This window comes from Neodiprion pinetum, chromosome 1 (assembly GCF_021155775.2).
Source record: "Neodiprion pinetum isolate iyNeoPine1 chromosome 1, iyNeoPine1.2, whole genome shotgun sequence".
Lineage (NCBI taxonomy): Eukaryota > Metazoa > Arthropoda > Insecta > Hymenoptera > Diprionidae > Neodiprion > Neodiprion pinetum.
Genome location: NC_060232.1, coordinates 33,919,509 through 33,939,550, shown reverse-complemented (window position 1 = coordinate 33,939,550; position 20,042 = coordinate 33,919,509). Strand labels below are relative to the sequence as shown.

The following is a 20,042-nucleotide window of genomic DNA, read 5'->3' as shown; positions in this document are numbered from 1 at the left end:
CCAAGTAAAGCGTGTCGATTCTTTGATATAGGAGGCAAGCCTCTTGTAGCAAAATACGTGTGTATCGGTTTAGCTTATTTCAATAAACGGCTTGTGAGTTGCTAAGCCTATGGAAGACGAACAAGCCGCCTGTTCAGCTCTTTGGAAGTTACCCTTCAAACTCACATCTCGTAGGACTGAATTTCCGACATGTGCGTTCTTGTCAGGATTTACAACGCTGACGGCTCCAAACAGCATGTAGTGAACAAGATTTATCTAACGAGTGTGATCGCTGGTTCGAAGCCGGCGAATTGGGACTCTACTCAAGACGAAGATAGCTGTATCCGATTGCTATGGGCTGAAATACTTACCAAGGGTTTCGCGATAATGGTGCAGCACTGTGAGCACTTGGGTCTGAAATTGCAACACTCCTGAATTCGACAGGGTTTGTCCAGTGATATTTGAATCGAATTTGCAGGCGGGGGCAAATGTCATGCATTCTACCGAATGAAATAATGGACAAAAAAAAAAAAATAAGAAATGTCAACCGCGCAACAGAATTTTTCGCGCAGGCTATCGCAAAAAGGTCTTCAATCTTTGCATAACTCATGATGTGAAAATGATCCAATGTGGTCGATGTTGGGATTCATACTCTCGAAGCCTCCATAGACTCAAGTCGTAAAAGTGTAATAACTTCGACGATTGTTCACTCAGTAATTTGACAATGGCAATTAACTATCGATGTCTATAAGCGACAGCAGTTTTCAACCTAAAATATATCATCACGGTTTAATGTTTGTGGTTGAGTGTAGTTGCGTGGCCAGTTAAAAATAAGAATATAATTTGAAAAACGACTCGGAACGACATTCTCAAGCAAATTCTGTTCATTAAATTCCTTGAGAAGCGATTACGTCGAACATAATTTAACGTTTAAATCAGTCGGCATGCTATTATATCGGCCTCGTGTGACACTTCGTGATTCTAAAATAGCAGTCTGGCGTACACATCGAAAGAAATTTTGATGTTTGAAGTAACCGCTGTATCGGTATTCGAATATTTCGAATACTACTCTGGGGTCTGAATTTTTGCATAAATTCTGTTTATTACTCGTCGACTAGCTATATAAGAATGATGAACTTTTCGAAAACTTGTACCTCGATTATCTAAGAAAATACAAATGCAGCTAGAATTATACTAACTTGGCAGATCTTGCAAGACTGTTTGTGTGTGATACCGTCAAGGTATCCCAAATATTCATATTTATAGGCAATCGGCGAGTGGTGACGAAGATCTTAGATTTGTACGAGCAAATCTAGTCGCTGGTTAGAATTTTTGGAACTGACATTACTGTTAAGCTTGTGGGCAGGTTTTCGTTTTCTATTTTTCCAAGAGAATGTCTGACATTTGCCCCTCCATCACCGAGTATACGAGAGGATGACTATAAAAGTCCTGTCGAAATCCGTATCGAAATACAGAGCATTATACAGCCGAACTGTCAACATGAATTCCGCTGTAAGTTCACTTTCGGTATTCGGCTTCGTCATAACTACGCCAAGTCCCGGCTTGGCACGTGACTGCAATTTCTAACGCAGCTAGATCCGATATTTTTCACGTCGTAAATAATCATTATTAATATACGATTTTTCTCGTTCACAGCTGTTTGTCGTCATGCTCTTCGGAGCCGCCTGCGCCGCCGGCCTCGAGAAGGACGCGCCCATCGAGAGTCAAGTTCTGGAGACCGATATTGACGGTGGTTTCAGAAATGCCTGGTCCGGCAACGGCATCTCTGTGCAAGAACTCGGCTCTGTCAAGGCTGGCCCCGACAACACCCTCGTCCAGGTTATCCAGGGGGAGTATTCGTACAAGGCTCCGGACGGCTCGATCATTAAGACCTTGGTCTACGCCGACGAGAACGGCTCCAGAGTCGAAGGTGCTCACTTGCCAGTCGCCCCACCAGCCCCTGAACTTCCCCCTTACATCGCCAGGGCTCTCGAATGGGCCAAGGCTCATCCCTACAACGAGGAGGCTGTGCTCAAGAAGACTTACGCATGAGTTGTACGTTGGTTAAAACCTAATTTAACCACTTCGATTTTTCAATAAAGAGAATATGCTTTTCAATTTACCCAATTATCGTATTTTTTTCCATCAGACCTTCAACTCAATATATATTTCCTTCCTGAGCATATCACATAGTGAGTCTTGCTCGATAATTGTAAGTCGATTATCGGTAATATGCTTGACGCAAATCAAGGATTATAACAATTTCGTTCGAGTAATGGGCTATAAATGTTTAGTTCACATTCCGAAACGATCACGATTAGTTTAATTGAGCTGTTAACAACTTCAGTCATCAGTCCGTCTCCAAAGGTCAAAAAATAAAGGTTATACAACGAATTCAAACCAAAATGCCTATGTGCCGTAGCTATACGTATGCATTATAAAGCAATGCGGTGTAAGAGCTCGTTCGATCGAACTCTATCTTCCGGATCTTCGTCCTTCAGAAATCATCGCGAGACAGAGGAGGCTTCGAAGCGAGAACTTGGCGCCGTATAAAAAGTTCAGATCTACGCCTGCAACAAACAGCAATGATGAAAAATTGGCATTCCGACAAGCTGTAGAACTGGAAGTGTAAATCCTGCGTTATAACCCGTCGGCCTTGTTTGTTGGTCTACCCTAACCGTTAGATGCCACATTGCCCGTAGGAATTTGCAACCATGAAGAATTATCTTTACATTACACTTGAAGAAAAACGCATTCAACGTTGGTTGGTAATTCACGACCGGAACCGAGCAAGTGAAGGAAATCGTTGGAATTCGATTTCCATTTTCAAATTCTCTTAAAAAAAATTTCCCTTACATCTCTCTACGGTAAGATCATTTACGAGTGATAGCAGAAAAGGTTCAACCATTGTTTGGCAGACGTTCCGTCCGCCGGTTTTGCAACGATATTTGATCATGGTTATAGTACTATACATTATACTTACCGCGTACTTATTCGAGGATGCGATTAACATACCTACGCTGCGATTGCATCAGCGAATGTCGGTGTGCTATCGAAGCGACAGCAGCGGTGTATCTTTGCGCATTTTGTATGCCCTGCGTCCCGAAGCCGACGCCAACGCCGAATGAAAGTGACAATGAAATAGACACGACCGTAAACCATTCGTGCAGAGTAGGTGCTGTTTATGTAACCGAGGCGATGGATCACGCCGCGAAACTTTGCTGATTACTCAGAGAATCTTTCCTCACTTTATCTGCCGATCGAAATCATTCTGCCTTTGGCGATATATCTATAATACGGACAATCGATAATCCCATATTCAAGACGGTCTAACGATGCAGTGAGATTACAACGATCTCGTCGAATCAAAACGAAAAAAGAAAAAAAAAAGAAAAATAGCGATGTGCTGGAATCTAATTGAATAGTAGTATTGATTCGATTTTTATAACTGCCGTCCGCACAGTCACGTAACTCGTTATTGCTGTAACTGATTGCCAATCTGACCACTTCTAACTGCGTTTGTAGAAAATTATGATAAATACGTACTGCGGTAAACGATCATGCTGGCAAAATAAAAATAGCCAATTAAATAGTCAAGAACACGAAGAAGCAAGCTTTTAATCGACTACGCACATCACGTACACAGCTTCGGTCAAGATGAGTCGTTGAATTGAAAAATGTCAAATTGTTCACGACTAATTAGCAGCTAAACATCGAGAATAAATTTCGTTCATTCAATATATAATTTTAGGGAGTAATTCTTACCTGGTCTGATGCAGTGTACCAAATATTTAACATAACAGGGACGAACATCAGAATTTACCCGGTATTTGGAGGTGAAAAGTATAAACTGTCATGAAATGACGAGTTTTCAATCTATCAACTCGATCCTTGGCTGAAATGAGGTTCACGCTCCAAAAGCCGAAGGTCCTGAGTCACCGGCCGGTTGAAACAGCCCGATAGAGACAAAATGTGCAAATAAATTCTGACGATGTAAGGATAACCACAAGAACGCGAGACGTTGCCCAACTTTAGTACGGGGCTTGAAGAAAAAAATTTTTCTCTGAGATAGATTTATAGTGTTTAGCAAGCGACTGTGAGGAAGGAATTTTGTTTGTCTGACAATAAGTCTTGCGTGAATGTGTTCAAAAGCTGGGTTCAAACGTATATCTGAAGTATGCTTTGAGAGTCAGTAGCTCCGTAGGATACGATGCTAATTTTGAATACAATAGCGCCGTGAACCCCCCAGATTCACGAATGAATTCTTCCTCGTCGCAAGCGCCTTTTGAGAACAGGCGCTCTGTTTCCAAGCTCGAGCGAAGCTGAAATTTCTACGGCTTTGAACCCGTTTCAGTTGAACGGAACGACACGTTGATATGAAAATAATGTATATCACCCAGGAATCGCTCGACGCCTAGACGACGCGGAAGAATCCGACGCATCGGCGCTCTGTGGCGGGCGGACGGTTGGCCAGAAGAAGAATATACAGGAATGATTGAAAAGAGAATAATTGCAGTGGCAAATAAATGTCGATAGAAAAGTATTTATATATGACAATTGAGTAAGCCTTCCTTATTGGAGACCCGATGACATTTAACGACTCATACGACGTACGGCGATCTCTGGAGGTTCGTACCTCCGTATCTCCGCATCCCCTCGTCGCAGCTTCCATGTCTCGGTGTTTCAACGTCGTGTGTTGTTCGTCGTCTTCCATGTGTGGAGGCACCTAACGATACCAACACGTCTGTCATCGGCTTCCATCCTCGCACACTTTCGACACTCGTATGCAAGCGATGCCTGGTGTGCCCTTGTTGGTACTTGGGACGAGACGCGCGCGTGGTCGTGTGTATGGATTATTCATGCGTAAGTCAAAGTGCAGGTGGTGTTAAGCCGTATGCCGACTTTGGTGTTGGTGATGCCTTCGGGGGTATAAATATGCCGACGGCCTACCTGCTTGACAAACACTTGCTGTTGGCGATTACGGCTGCATCATGTACACGGCATTGGTAAGCGAAGAGACACTGTCTTCGGGACTCATTGTCTTTTAGACGATCCTCGCAGTCATTTCGGTGCCGCGTCTCGCGCTTGGTTCAACAGTGCTGAATTGGATTATTCATTTCGGACTCCGAGCGGTCGGGAACTGTATTCGACAATGCGAACATCTCGAAGTTGGATGTAATATATCTGTGGTGTCATCGAGTGCAGACGATCTCAAAGTCACGATTTGACTTCCCGTTAAAGGATCCGGGTGTCGTCGCGCTCCTCCGCGAGGTGCCTCGCGCCAGATGAAATTTCGTCCCATAACAAAATACGACCGAACGGGCATTGGTCGACAATCGATAAATCACCGGGAACACTCGCGTTGTCCTTTCGAAGCTTTGACGAACAAAGATTTACTCTCGGCCGTCCATCCGACGGTGATTTGTTACCCCAGGAATCGATTTATCCTCTAGCCGCGATGATCCGTCGCGGTGTCGTCTTGCGCTATCCGTCATAAAACTCCGCGACAGCGAAACGGTGACGTAATCTAATCCCCCCTTTCTCCTCCAGGTAACACTTCTCGCCCTGACGGCTTGCGCCTTGGCGCGACCCGCCGACGAGCCGATCGCCATCGTCGCCCAAACTCAGGATGGACCGAACCCCGACGGTTCCTACAAGTGGAGCTACGAATCGGCGAACGGAATCAAGGCCGAGGAGGAAGGCTCCGTGGTGAACGCCGGCGCCGAGAACGAGAGCACTGCCGTCCAGGGTGGATACAGCTACACCGGCGAAGACGGCGTCGTAATTTCTCTGACCTACAAGGCTGGGGAGGAGGGCTTCCAGCCGGAGGGTGCGCACATCCCGACCGCCCCGCCAATTCCCGAGGCCATCCAGAAGGCCCTCGAGTGGAACGCGGCCCACCCTTCGAAAGAAGACGAGAACCAAGTTTGATCCTGATCCACCCTAGACCTGACCCAGCGAATTCCCGTCCACCCAGAGCCACCCCCAGTGCCTACGATATACTAACATTGGTTTAAATGTTGTACATATTTATTATTTTTACTGCATACACATATGCATATATACACACAAACACACACACACACACTCCACGTGATAATATAAAAACAAAAGAGTCAATGCAAAAGCACAGCCAATTGTCTGTACGATAAAGAACAAAAAAATGTATTAAAAATTGTAAACTATACTTTGTGGATTTCATGTTATTATTTAGCCTGCGGAAATTCTAACCTACGATTCACCGGGCACAGTGCTTCTTTACGCTCGATGCCAACTGGTGCACCGCATGTTTCAAACGATTAATCGCTTCGCGGAACATGTAATTAAATGAGCGAACGTTGACCCGACCACGGTCAATTCTAGGGTACGCGTTAGAGCCAGTGAATAAGTGATGAAATACTATGAGAACCGTTAATCGAGATCCTTTGAGAAGGTTCCTCGACAAGCGTACAAAGCGCCAAGGTCTTTACTCCAATGGCAAGGACTAGGCGGAAAATCGAACCTGTTATCTATCGACTCGAAGCTTTTATGACTCGGTTTAATGTGCTCAATGGTATTTACATACTTTCGTTAACGCGGAATAGTAAAGATTGTTCGAATCTTGAATAATTTCAAATTCGCTAGACGGACGAGAAGCTTATTTTAACTCCGGCAGTATAATATCGATCGAAGATCAATGTTGTCTGGGTGACGATTAACTGAATTATGCGCTTCCGTATAGACGGGGCAACATGTATTACCAGTTTTACGTTTTAATTTGTGATTTGTAGATTTCTGATAATGTCAACGAGTTCTGCAGGACTCATGTTCGCCATCCCATATATCTTTGCCGCGACATCCTTTGCATTTCTGCATTGCGCCATAACCTTTTGCAGTGATGCGTATTTACACAAATTTTTTTCTCAATGATTTATGTCATTGCATCATTCAAAATAAATATCACGATGAAGTTTGCAGATGTTAGGATCGAATGTAGGAAATATTTGTCTCTTTTTTTTTTTAAATGTCAGATGCTGGAATTTTTCAAATTTATGTACCTCCTTGACGGTTTTTTCCGATATTATATTCTCGTTGTTCATACGCTAGCATTCACGATTGATAATTAATTTCAAGATCGTTATTAGAAAGGCGTTGCGCTTATTTACGCTACATCTGAAGTCAATACGAAATAAAATCTGTAAGAATATTGACTATTATTACTTACACCGTTATGAATTCTGACTTGATGTATTCAAAACAGTTCCTTTGATTTCCGTGTTCTTCTTTTAATTTACGTTCAAACGTGTAAATCCATACGAACAGTTTGAAGGCGATAAGTTTTTCATAAGCGGTAACTTACGTATGTAAATGGATTTCAACGACGAGGTTCCATCGCTCTCGCTTCAGTGCGAGAGTCAGAATTTCATACTTATACCGCAATCGAATTAATTTCGGCAAGCAGTATGCTTTCGCAAGACCCGATAAACCTAGAATATTTTCGCTGACCTTTGGTTACGTTAAACAACGTGCATTCCAAATTCTCAAGATAGGTGGGTATATAAGCAATTTTAGATTCGAGTTTAGCACAGTTAATCCTGAGCAGTTCTCCCAGCTTCATCATGAACACTCTTGTACGTTGTGAATGGATTACGAGCGGTGCTTACTCACCGTGATATAACATATACATAATATACGATCAGTTGCAGTGAAATTGTTGTAGATATAATCCGTTGTTCTCGTCAAACAATTCTTTTCGTATAAATAATCTATAGCAAAAAATATCTTCACCGGGAAATTAAGTTGGATAAATTGATCGCTGAATCGAGAAAACTTCGCGTCAAATCCCACCCCTCGAAATTTATTGACTAAATTGCGCAGCTGAACGACCCAAATTAACCCTGATTGGCTATAGGCAACCGATTAAAACCGTTTATTAAACTTCCAGATCTTCGTCACGATGCTCTTCGGAGCCGCCTTCGCAGCTTCTGGACTCGACAAGGACGCGCCCATCGAGAGTCAAGTTCTGGAGACCGATATTGGGGGTGCTTTCAGAAATGCCTGGTCCGGCAACGGCATCTCCGTGCAAGAACTCGGCTCTGCCAAGGCCGGCCCCGACAACACCCTCGTCCAGGTTATCCAGGGGGAGTATTCGTACACGGCTCCCGACGGCTCGAACATTAAGACCTTGTACATCTCCGACGAGAACGGCTCCCGAGTCGAAGGTGCTCACTTGCCAGTCGCCCCACCAGCCCCTGAACTTCCCCCCTACATCGCCAGGGCTCTCGAATGGGCCAAGGCTCATCCCTACAACGAGGAGGCCGAGCTCAAGAAGACTTACCAATGAGTTCAACCCGTCTTCCACTAACCATGGACGACCGTTAGTTTGTATGTTGATAAATAAAGCGCAGTATCTGCCTGTTCCATAACACTTTGGTAACCATTTCACGCAGTCTTTACACTCCTACAAATCTAAGATCCTCGTGTCCCTTTCATGATGGTCCGAAGTCGTCGTCTATGGATGATGAGGACGTATCCGACCGTTGGAAACACGCGATGTTCAGTATCAAGTGGTATCTCGCAAACGTTGCACGACTTCGAACTATCGTGAACCCGTAATGGCTTAAGGATAGCTCACCGTACCTAGGTCTGAGCGTGGGTGCGAATTAAGGACAAGGTCTTTTGCGAGGATGAGAAAACGGCTCACGTGTTCCAGCCAACTGGTTAGGAAAACCCGTTGGCTTTCGTTGTATTGTACCGAGATCGAATTAGGTGATTTCACAGTTTCGTGTTCTTTTATTTCTTCAAAGTAATAGAACGTCGAAGCTTCTCAGGTCGATAATTGCACGTTGCGCGTTGGATGGAAAAAAAGAGAGATGAGATTTTCATTTCTGGCCGATATTTAAGAATGTTATGCTAGGTGAGTGTTTTCAAGCATGTTTGGTACGTCAAGGATAATGAATGATGACTATTGCAAGACCCGATTTGCGTATGCCAGAAGGAGGTCATGCGGTTGGCTGTACGAGGAAGATCCTATGTTGCCTTTAGTTGCTAGTTACAAGAGGTGCTAAGACTACCGGCAGAGCCACGTATACGTTCACCTTCGCTTCTACTAACACGTGCGTCCGGCACCTGAAGAGGATCTCTTGCAGGCACCGCAGCCTGTACTTTCATGCACAACCCGTGTACACTCTTCGGCCGCAGAGCTATTAGCGAAACTTTCGCAGTATGGTAATTGCGAAATCCTCTTTACAGGAGATCAAAAGCGATCTTCGACCTCAATTCCAAATCAATGTAACGCCTTTGGTGCACGTGCCGCCATTTTTACTTTTCTTATTTTCACGTCTCTCTGTTATTATTGTTGTTGTTATTATTATTATTTTTCCTACTCTAGCGTCATAAGTTTGAGTTATGTCAAGTGGGTGAATAATCTCCCATTCATTACACTTTGAGGATTAAAGTAGTGACCGCAATCATGCAATCAAACCGATGCCAAATTGACTAACGAATTCGCGCCTCGGGCGGATCGGTAAGCGGAGAAGCAATTAATAGTTGTCCAGATCCTGCACGAATCTTTCGATTTTCAAATGGAGGAATAAACAGAGTTTGTACCATTGAATAATAAACATGCGTAGCTTGAATTTTATTTTTACCGCGATCCCCGCGGCTTCTATGCGAATTTTTATTCGGTTAATTATTCAATTATTGGCTAGTAATATTTCACGTAGTTTCACTGACGGAGCTTTTAAACTTGGTGTAATTGTGGGGCCATTCTGTCTTGACGATTCACAAATGGCACCGACAATTCGATCGCCATGGTCGTCAATCGGAATCTCAAGAACAAGACGATAAAACTCGAATACATTTGTTTATAATATTCAATAATCGTTTATTTCGCAACGTTAATTAGCATAAAATTTTCCACCGGGAACCTAAAACTTTCCCTTGGGGCTGGATTCCTCTTTATGAGGGTGGGCAGCGATCCAGTCAAGAGCTCGTTGAATGGCTGCTGGTATTTCCTGAGGTGGCGGCGGCGTGGGCAGGTGAGCTCCCTGAAAATTGGCGCCATTCTCGTCCGCAAGCCACTGCAAGTTCAACTTAGTACCATCCGGCGCTGTCCAGGCGGCCGACCCTTGAATCACCTCGGCCTCGTCCTTCTGCCCTGCGTTCTTGAGCGTCCCACTTTCCTGCACCGAAATTCCGTTCGCGGTTTCCCATTTCGAGCTGAAACTACCGTCAGGGCTGATGTCTTGCTCCTGACTGACGATCGCTATCACATCGTTCGGACTGGCAGCCGAAGCTACGGCGACAATTGCAAGGGCTGCTAGAAGGACGCTGTTCATGGTGATTGACCTGCAGCAATGGGAATAAGAAGATAGTAGGTATTATTCTGTACTCGATGGTTTTTGTCTCATGCAAATACGATTTCAAAGATCACCGACGTGACTGCGACTGATTGTCTGTTTAGCGTTTATTCCGTTTATATCTATCTATGGCGGATTATCTGCTTGGACCGAAGATGCAACTTACCTGTTACAGATGCTAGTCGGGACTTTGGAAGCAATAGCTGTGAAGTGATGACTGTGTGCCGATTGCACCCAGCTTTTATAGGCGGTTCAGAATCTCGTTGCAAGACTTGACATATTAATCGAAATGTCAATGAACGCATGGCGTGATACCGGTTCATGCAGATAACGGTAATTTAACGGCCCCTCCCTGTTCCATGAGATGCAGTAACTACGCGATTCTTCGTACGTGAAGCATGAGGGATACTGTCTCTTTCAGAGGCGATGCATTTAACTTGAAAACTCCATCTCCCGTAATGCGGATGAAATGGAATTCGACTCGAAAGTGAAATTAATCAACTTTCTGTTAATATTTACCTGGTTACGAATTAGGTCACGTCATTCATTTGATGCCATTCTGAATCGAAAAGTTCTGCTCAATGTCTGTTGAAGGACAAACGCATGAAGGACGCAACTGAATTAGCAACATACATAGTTTCGCATTTAACAAAAAAAGTTCATTACGTTGAATCCGATTCTCACGAAAAATAGGGTTTAACGCGCCAGATTGTTGATTCCACAAAATATTTCGATGATTAATGATTTTAAATACAGAATGCGAAATCATTCACGCATCGCACAGTTCATGACTCATTTCTCTTTCTACCGTTATTTCATATGAAAGTATTTTACCGGCTGAAAAGTTGATTCGTTCCGTAGAATCTGATTTCGAAAAGAAAAAGAAAGGTCGACACTGGCAAATACGAGTAAATCGTAGTTGTGTAACATTTGGACCATCTTCCGATTTATGCCGATTGTACTTTCTCAAAGATCTTGAGAACGTTCGAGGGAACGTTGAGCAATTAGTGGGTAGGTGAAGGTTTCTTATTCATTCCGAAGAGCGTAAATTCTTGAATCTTACTTCAGATTAATCGCTATTAAAACTGATTAAAGCTATCTTAACGTCCATCATTGACGAAAAGACGTAACATTTAACTTCAGAAATACACTCCGGGTCTAAGCTGAAGAGACAAGTACCCGATTGCGCACTCAATAATTACTCAACATGCGTAACTGAGTCTGCGTGACTTATTCCCCCCTCGATCGCTTCTGGTCGGCGAACTCAGTTATTGCGCGTACGTTTTTCAAAATTCGACGATACAACGAGGGGTAAACAATACTGAAATTATCGACTCGTATAATATAAAGCATGCGTCTACCTATATTCGAGCTATAAATAAACCTAAGGGTGTACAATCGAGCTTCGGTAATTGCATGTAATTTTTGGAGTGAAATTTATGTGCAGCTTAAGACGCGAAGCATAAAGTTGAAGAGTAGGTATAATTTTGGTAGTGCGTAGTTAGATGCGCTCGGTAATTGCCTCCCATAGATATTGTACCTAAAAACCAGTTCTTGTGTTTATCTAGACGACGACTGGTTATCAATTAGCATTAGTGAAATTGGCATATGACGTTGCATATTCCGTATACTAATATGGAAGGAGACCGGCTACTTGGTCATTCTAGAGTCTCTCTCGGTATACGGAAAGTGAAACTGACTAATAACTATAAACAGCCACAGAAGAGCTGGCGTTAAATAAGACGAAAAAAGAGTCTGTGGTCAGGAAGGAACTTGATTGTCTCAATCTATCGAATACCAGCTAATTAAAGGCTTGACAAGTTTGACTTCAGCTAGAAACTCAAAGCACACCGATTATCAATCTTTCTGGTATATATGTGTCGACGATGATCGATTTCAATCGATACGCAATCGATCCGATGACAATGGTACCGTCTCAACGTTGTCACGTAACAAAACCACAACGGTGTTCATGTTACGACGTCAAGAGACGAAATGAGTCCCAATACGGGAACGCTACACAAATGAAACGGGTGACTGTCCGATCGAAATATATCGAAGAATATTCGAAGGCTTATGCGAGGGTACGGGTACAAGTGTGCTTATTATACAGTGAAAGTAAAAGAATGTTGTATTCTATGTCAAAAGAGAATTTATTCACAGGAAATTAACATACGAAATGTGTGTATTTGTGTAGGTGTGTGTGTTTTCGTGTAAGAGTAGGTGTTGTGTATAGTTAACACAGGTATTGAGAGTAGTCATCAGGTTAACAATTTATTGGGCTTCATCGTAGTGCTCGTACGGAGTTTCTGTCGCCGTGGAGGTTCTTACAAGGGCTTGGGCTTGGGGTCCTCTTCGGGGTGAGCCGCGTTCCATTCCAGGCTGCGCTGGATGGCCAGAGGGATTTCTGGTGCTGGAGGGCCGACCGGGAGGTGCTCTCCTTGGAATTCAACACCGTTGGGTCCTGCGATCCATTTCAGGGCGATGGGAATGCCTTCCGGGGAGGTCCAGGTGGCGCTACCTTCGATGACTTGGGCTTCGTCCTTTTGGCCCGCGTTGATCAGACCTCCCTGGGATTGCTGAATGGTTCCGTCGGCGCTCTCGTATGCCGATTTGAATGATCCGTCAGGGTTTACTTCCTGAACCTGGCTCACGATGGGAACAAACTTCTCTTGCTCTCGGACCGCGGCAGCCGAAGCTCCGGCGATCAGGGCGAAGAGGGCGATTATGAACGTGTTCATGTTTGCTGAGTGAACTGTACTGAACACTGGGAACGACTGATACCTTCCATCGTGGACCACCAACCTTTTATACCCAAACTTTGGGAGATAAACTACACGCACACATAAACGCACACGGTCAAACCCGTAAATGTCACCGAATATTTCGACTGACGAGTATACGAGACGAGGCAGACAACTCCCCACTTCTTCGATGCCCGTTTCGTTCAAGAAATAAAAACACGACTAAGAAGCTGCGAGTAAAAAGAAAACGCGTCCAAGTTATATTGATTGAGGATCGCCGATTCCATAACCACCCGGCAAGGTGGTTCATTAGCTCGTCCTGTACCATATCCAGCGGCAAGTTATCTCGCGCTGAAGAATGCAACCCATGTCCGTGTCGAAAGTTAAATATTTTTTCATGGCCAGCAGTCTGGAGCAAATCGGTAGCGTAACTCTCGCTTTCTTCATCGAAGTTAGCGGATACAGCGCTATTCTCTAATCCATCGAACGCCGTAGGGAGTAATATATCGTGATATCACGTTTTCTGTAATCCGTTCCCAATTACTTCCAAAGGCACGAATCGAGAATTGCTCATCGAAACCGGTTCGGCAGCGCTGGGAGAAAGAAACTACTAGTAAAAGATAATCGAACCTGCCACGCATTTAGGATCCTCTGTCTTCTTCGTTGGGTTTAACGGCGCTGGAAATTGCACTATAGGAACAAGGCCGAATACAGTAATAAAAAAATAACAAAATGTTTGCTACACCGCGACGTGAGGTATCTGGAAATTTGGCAATTATAATACTCCTCGCTTAGGCCGGCGAGTCGTAAAATTAACTCATGCTCACGTCATCGACAGGTTTCCGAAGCAGCGTAGGCTCGCGGTTTCCGAAATTGTCAGGGCGTGGCCTCGGTGCGTTACATGATACCTTAACGATCTAGACTTCAGCCTTTTACTCTCCGCGGTTGCTGTACTCGCAGGAGCATCAATGAATAGTACTGAAAGGAGAGTAAGATCAAGATCAAGACCACGAGCAAGGCAGGCGTGGCTGTAAGTAGCGTTCTCCGTTTATTCGTCAATCGTTTCGTAATCACATTGCAGGTCGGAGAAATGTAGCATCGCCGGATGCACTAATGTATTATACGAATAACAACGCTCGTTCGTTTCGTCAGAAGCATGCGTATCTCGAGTTTCCGTTCCAACTTGCAGTGAACGTGCTTGACTAGCTGAGCCATCCGATGCCTGGACGAGTGGATGGTACTTTCTAGTGGAAGAAACTCGAGGTACTTCCACGAACGTGTAGGTATACGTTGAATACGCCAGAAATTCATATTACACTTCGTGCATTTTCATCTTCAATTTCTCTTCTGTTCCTCTCATCTAAAATCCAGACTTCATCGTCAAGGCTGGTGAGTCTCACGACCTGACGACACTTGATTAAAATTCAATCAATTCAACTTTATTATGAAATTTTGGTTCTGTATTACCGAAGGCGTCATGGCTATTCGCGAATCGAACCTTTACAGACGATCGAGAATCAACCGGTTCTGAGGCTGATAATCGTCGGTCGGACCGATTATCATATCGTGTGAGAGATTTTTCAACGAAAGTCGTGTATCAAAAACAGTCAAACGCCAGAAATCGCAAGCCAGAAATAAATATCTAACCGGTATTACATCCTGGATGATACTTGCTGATTTTGGCTTGGCGTTCGCAAGACCGAACTAACCGCTCCTAGCCATTATACCATCAGCAAAAAATGGACACCGGACTGATGCACGGACGAACAAAGGATTCTCAACAAAAACACCTTCTGATTACATCTTCACAGGACTTGCCGCCTGTTCCTAGAATCTCATTGTAACTTGAATACTGCGGATTGAATGAATCGCTCAAATTTTATCCCCAGAGGTGTCTTCTGAAGTAAAAGATTTTTAGACTTCTCATTGTCTTTAACTTCAAGCTTTACTTTTAACCTTCTTCTCGGTATATTCGTGACAAGATCGCATTGTGATCAGATTACGCTCGCTTCCTGGTAAATGCAAGCACACGCACCAGGTTTGTGCAACCGAAAGTATGAGGAATGTCTTCGATTAAGGTTAAGGATTGTTTGCATGTTCGCGTCTAGTCGTAGACATTCATAATTATATCAACAGATATACCTAAAATATCTAGGACGACGAAGCACATTTTTCGACGTTCAAGTTGTTTCCTATTCAAATCTTGCACCATTCTTTAACACGCTACTGATATTCTTCTTCTCCGTGTTATTATTAGTATAATCTCCTCCTCTATGAGTTTTACTTCGATCTTCACCTCAGTTTTTGAATGTCAACCGAAGTCGCCATTCGACTTGTATTCCGTAAGGTATGTATTTATGTATTTAATGATGTGTTTTTTTTCAACAATTTTAACCGTCAGACGTGAGCCGATTATATTTCGGCGAGAAGATGATGCACTAAAATTTTAATACATCCAAGTCGTCGAACGTTGAATCTTGATATCCCCGGATGACCTTTACACTAGATTGATTTTTGGATGACGTTCATCCTCATTAGCTGAAAACCTACTGTTTAATTTTTTATCATTTGTACGTAGATGACTTTTTTGTAGCAGATATCTTATTCATTATTGCGGAAGAATTCCCCGTACTCATCTCACACAAAGTATGACATGAATAGTAATTTACCATAATCATGAATTATTAATGAAATTACAATAATGTCAATGCCGAAATACCGACGAGGTTTTTCCAATTCGAATGAGATTAATGAGAATCACGAACCTATTAAGCTTCGAGTATATTCTTTATTTATTTACATGTAAAAAAATCACAATCTAGTAGCACTTGTAGCGTTTACAGCGCATCGGTACACCACCATATCGCATGCACCAGTGTACCTACACAGGCACGTAATTTTAATGAACGCAAGACCTGGGCCCGGGCCACGTTCAATTCACGTTTGCGGTTGAGTTGCGTTTTTATTTTTAGGTACGAGTGGTTTTTTTAGTTTCTGTCTTTTTCACGTGTGTGTGTGTTTGTGTTTTTTTTTTCTCTAAAAATAGCGTTATGATAAGAAAATTACATGCGTGTAACTGGCTTGCTTTGTTATTTGTATTCTATAGTAAATATGAAACCTAGATCTATTTTTGTAGACGTGTCCAAGGATTGAGTCGGTTGTGTCCGTGGCTAGGTTGACATTTGCTTAGGTCTGGTCCTGTTCGATCAAGGCAGGCTTCAGTTTATCCTGAAGAAGCAGAGAAGAAGCGAAATTACAAAATTTAATTTACGAAATTTTTCATTGTCAAGTATCCTTAATTTAACACGCATCGATCATAGATTGTTCAAATTGATCGAAGCCAGATGTTATCGAAGAGAGATGTGACAGGTTTAGACGCCGTTCCCACAAACGTGGCGAGGCACGGATTATTAGAAGTCCAGGCAATTACAGTGAATTCCTGGTTGATATTCGGGGAAATGTCGGTACAACGAAGGTGAAAATAACTAGAAAAACAGGTTTTAGAATCTTTGAATTCCTGATTGGACTTTTAAATGTAGTCTTGGCAAGATCACACGTCCAACGAAATCGAAACTTCTTCTCGGTCGACATACGACATTCGTTTACCGATTAAAGCTACTCATGAAAGTGAAGATAATAATTTCGGAATACACTTAAACTTTAATCCAGCCATTAGAATTCAGATTGCCAGCCAACTCTGAGGTGGCCTTTTCACTGGATCACAATCGTGGGATTTCAGATAATCCTCCAAGTTTTAAGGTCTAGCGTGGAGGGGACTCGATAATTCATAAATTGGTTAAAAACAATCCCGTCACCGACTCGTGGCGGGGTAAACGGTCACCTCTTGGGGGCGGTCTGCCCTGACCGCCGTCTTCCTCCTCAGGGTGAGCCGCATTCCATTCAAGAGCCCGGAGGATCTCTGGGGGAATTGGAGGCGCCGTTGGGATGTGGGAACCCTGAGGCTGGTAGCCGTTTTCGTCAGCGATGTAGGTGATGCTCACTTGCTGGCCGTCCGGCGCCGTGTACGAGTCGGCGCCCTGGACCACCACAGGAGTTTCGTTGTCGACCTGCTTCGGCTGTCCCGACTCTTGGTGGCTTATGCCGTTGCTGGTCTCGAAGCTGCAAAGTGAATTATAGCCGTCGTACTTCTGGATTCGGTGACGGTTCGTATCAACAAGCTTAACCACGCAGTTTTACTCACTTGTTCACGTAGTTCCCATCGAAATTTACTTCCAGTTGTTGGGCGGTGATGACAGCGTCCTTATCCGATCCACCGGTCGGACGCTGTGGCGCCCCGAAAGTTCGCGTCGCACACAGTGCGACGACCACCAGTACCTTGGAGTCAAAATATCATTCGCGATAGTCTTGTCAACTGTGATTTGTCGAAAACTTGTCGCCTCGAGTACAGAGAGACGCAAGAGACTACTTGAACCACGGAAAAAATGTTACGATGGTTCGGACACCGCGACCCATTGGCGTAATGAGCCCGTTTCTAAGATGTTTCACGATTGGTGTCAGTTATTTTTTTTCTAGGCTTCTTGTAGCGCGCTGCTTGATGGCGTTACGTTAGAAGAGACGAGATTGTGCAATGCAAACTGATGGTTAGGCGTATTAACACAGCAAGGATGACTAGGTCATTTTACCGAGGAAGATTACCGTTGCCACTGGCAGTGGCCATTCTAGACGTTGGACTGCGGCTCGTTCGCGAATAAGATATTTGGTGAGGTCATGCGCAGGGTGAATTGGATCTTGATTTCGCTTTTATTTTAGGCCGTGAAATAAATCGTTTGGGCAAGATTCGGAGGAACCAAGTTACGTTTTCATGGTCACTTAACGCTCGTATCGTACCGTTAATCACTTCGCAATGACACTTAAGTTCGCACTTAAAAGCAAAGCAAACTTTGTGAGTGTTCAGTGTTGAGGCTGACGCTAAGAGTGGCAAACACGAAACCAGGAAGCAGTTTCATGGGCATTTTCAAGCTAATTGCGTCGCTATCATGTTTTCTCTGTTCGAGTTTCGGAGCACGTTAAGACTGTTTTTGTACGATCGGTAGAAGCGTTGTAAAACCAAAGGAGCCACGATAACCGCAAAAAAAATATTTTACATGGTCTTCGAGCAACGTATCTCAGAGTCGGTATAATTTTTCGCGTTCAAGCTACTTAGTTTTCGTTTCTGGATCATCGCGATCGAAAGTGTATACGCACGATGGTTTTTGCAGGACTTACCTGAACAGTGTACATAGTATCGTAGTATCTTAGTAGGAAGGACTCGACTTGCAGTTGGTTTTGTACTTGTGATTCTTGTTCGGAGCGAAGGCTCTTATATACGCTGGCTATGCAACTTGGTGCAGTGAAAGGGGTCATCCCTGCCGCTGCACAATGCACTTCTTCTGACCGACGCATCATCGAACTGATGCACTTCGAACCCCGTAAAATCTCGCTTGAGGTGATTTGACCCCTGAGTCCAACGTCGCAAAGCTTTGACTCGGACTCCGCGGTGGGCCAGGACCCGAAACGCGGGTCCTAGTTCCGAATGACGAGCAAGTTCGAAGGTGTATTTCGAAGAAACTAGCGATGTTCATACCGCAGCAGCGGAGAGGATGCCTGCTCGCATCATCGTCGACAATAGACCGCTGACGTTTGATGCTGAAAACGCAATGTCTAGGTCAAACTGTTCCATTGGCGGCAAGTTTCTCAGGGTGTGGTTCATCCAATTGCAGTTACGGACCTCGGTCAGCCTTGATCTCTCATTCTTCTCCCTACGGTTACTTTACGCTTGCAGTGTCGAAGCCATGATGTCGCTAATTCGCTTTACCACAGGCTCTAGGATTTCAGGATTGAACCAAGGATTGCAGATGAATTCCAACGTGGTTTCGGCATCGGAAAGGTCACCTCGAGTCTGATTGTTTAAAGGGGAATGTATTTATATATAACTGGGTGGAAACCCTGAGACGATTCGACAATGCAAGATTGTTTGCAAGTTCCATTCCGTTTCGCAAGCAAACATTTGCTGTAAGTCGGTGCATTCGACGTTTTACGGCCGCGTCTTTCATCCGTGCGATTTATGTCTCAATAGGCAGTGGTCCATTAGGATGCAAACTCATCTTGCGGGGGACTGTACCGCCATTATGGACGAATCATATTGCCACTAAGCTACACTAAGAGTAGAGTAGCCGGTATGAGTGGTACGACTTTGCAAAACGATGCACAGCTGCTTTGCAGCCAAGAGCCGGCGGACGGGTGGCTTCGCATCCCGTATTCGTCCTTTAGAGTTGCTTGTCGGGTTGCATAATCATATTTAATAACTGCACTGAAGTGCGGTGGATAGCTGTCTTCGTCGGCTCATGCTGCTTCGCAGTTAACACACGAGGAGGAATCTCAACTCCCGCTACAAGTCTGAAATATCATCGATAGAAAACGTCGTCGTAGTGATAATTTGTTTCTCTTTTACGGTCGTTTTACGATTGGATAAATTTCATCCTTCTACCGAAATCGTGACGTTATTTGTATCCTCCGTTTTGAAATTTCGCGACATTTGAGACACTGAGATCTGCTGACGCAACGACGAAGTCGCATGATTTTTTCACAATTATGCATGGATAGGGGGGTGGGAGTAAGCCTTCGAAGAAAATTACGCTCTTGAGGTTATTTTGTAGTGACATGGGTGGGCGTTTATCGCTGTGAATTTAATATGCGGTGTATAATTTCTCAAATGCTGAAAATATTTTCTACGCGGAGGTAAAATGTTGATTGCGCAACGTCTAGTGCAAATAACTAACCTTTATCCCTTCCCAGAGCTTATCCCTGTCACGATGGCACGCCTAGAAAACAATCCGTCCAGACTCATCTTTTTGCTTCGAATCACTCTTCTTTCTCTTCCCCTTGTCATGCGATTCTTAAAGTCATGCAGGTGATTCGTGGCAAAGAATTCTCGCGGCTCGACTGCGTTTCAGCGTTCGCGATTCAATTACTCTTGTTT

The 20,042-nt window shown here is 44.0% G+C and overlaps 6 protein-coding genes and 1 long non-coding RNA gene across 8 annotated transcripts; 3 read left to right on the top strand and 4 right to left on the bottom strand.

Annotated features, from left to right (window-relative positions):
- The first annotated feature begins 1,331 nt into the window (after positions 1-1,331).
- On the top strand, positions 1,332-2,109 carry LOC124210721 (pupal cuticle protein Edg-78E-like). Its single transcript, XM_046608994.2, has 2 exons — positions 1,332-1,491; positions 1,636-2,109. The coding sequence occupies exons 1-2, from the start codon at positions 1,414-1,416 to the stop codon at positions 2,029-2,031; spliced, it is 474 nt and encodes a 157-aa protein (XP_046464950.2). The 5' UTR covers positions 1,332-1,413; the 3' UTR covers positions 2,032-2,109.
- On the bottom strand, positions 1,724-3,396 carry LOC138190704 (uncharacterized). Of its 2 annotated transcripts, none has more exons than XR_011176764.1 (2): positions 2,963-3,396; positions 1,724-2,549 (listed from the first exon to the last, which is right to left on the bottom strand). It is a non-coding gene; the product is annotated as an uncharacterized lncRNA (long non-coding RNA). The 2 variants fall into 2 exon arrangements; XR_011176763.1 differs by having other exon boundaries at positions 2,995-3,396.
- Positions 3,397-4,856: 1,460 nt separating this feature from the next.
- Positions 4,857-6,166, top strand: LOC124210725 (endocuticle structural glycoprotein SgAbd-1-like). The gene is made up of 2 exons (XM_046608998.1): positions 4,857-4,985; positions 5,530-6,166. Exons 1-2 carry the CDS (start codon positions 4,971-4,973, stop codon positions 5,908-5,910), a joined length of 396 nt encoding a protein of 131 aa, XP_046464954.1. The 5' UTR covers positions 4,857-4,970; the 3' UTR covers positions 5,911-6,166.
- A 1,338-nt stretch (positions 6,167-7,504) lies between these two features.
- On the top strand, positions 7,505-8,384 carry LOC124210724 (endocuticle structural glycoprotein SgAbd-1-like). Its single transcript, XM_046608997.2, has 2 exons — positions 7,505-7,589; positions 7,904-8,384. The coding sequence occupies exons 1-2, from the start codon at positions 7,578-7,580 to the stop codon at positions 8,300-8,302; spliced, it is 411 nt and encodes a 136-aa protein (XP_046464953.1). The 5' UTR covers positions 7,505-7,577; the 3' UTR covers positions 8,303-8,384.
- A 1,185-nt stretch (positions 8,385-9,569) lies between these two features.
- LOC124221386 (endocuticle structural glycoprotein SgAbd-4) lies at positions 9,570-10,602 on the bottom strand. The gene is made up of 2 exons (XM_046631345.2): positions 10,486-10,602; positions 9,570-10,308 (listed from the first exon to the last, which is right to left on the bottom strand). The coding sequence occupies exon 2, from the start codon at positions 10,296-10,298 to the stop codon at positions 9,888-9,890; it is 411 nt and encodes a 136-aa protein (XP_046487301.1). The 5' UTR covers positions 10,299-10,308; positions 10,486-10,602; the 3' UTR covers positions 9,570-9,887.
- A 1,846-nt stretch (positions 10,603-12,448) lies between these two features.
- Positions 12,449-13,114, bottom strand: LOC124219742 (endocuticle structural glycoprotein SgAbd-2-like). Its single transcript, XM_046627792.2, has one exon. It carries the CDS (start codon positions 13,058-13,060, stop codon positions 12,647-12,649), a length of 414 nt encoding a protein of 137 aa, XP_046483748.1. The 5' UTR covers positions 13,061-13,114; the 3' UTR covers positions 12,449-12,646.
- Positions 13,115-15,831: 2,717 nt separating this feature from the next.
- Positions 15,832-18,442, bottom strand: LOC124216498 (endocuticle structural glycoprotein SgAbd-3-like). Its single transcript, XM_046621067.2, has 4 exons — positions 18,290-18,442; positions 17,265-17,398; positions 16,905-17,182; positions 15,832-16,291 (listed from the first exon to the last, which is right to left on the bottom strand). The coding sequence occupies exons 1-4, from the start codon at positions 18,425-18,427 to the stop codon at positions 16,287-16,289; spliced, it is 555 nt and encodes a 184-aa protein (XP_046477023.1). The 5' UTR covers positions 18,428-18,442; the 3' UTR covers positions 15,832-16,286.
- Positions 18,443-20,042: the final 1,600 nt, after the last annotated feature.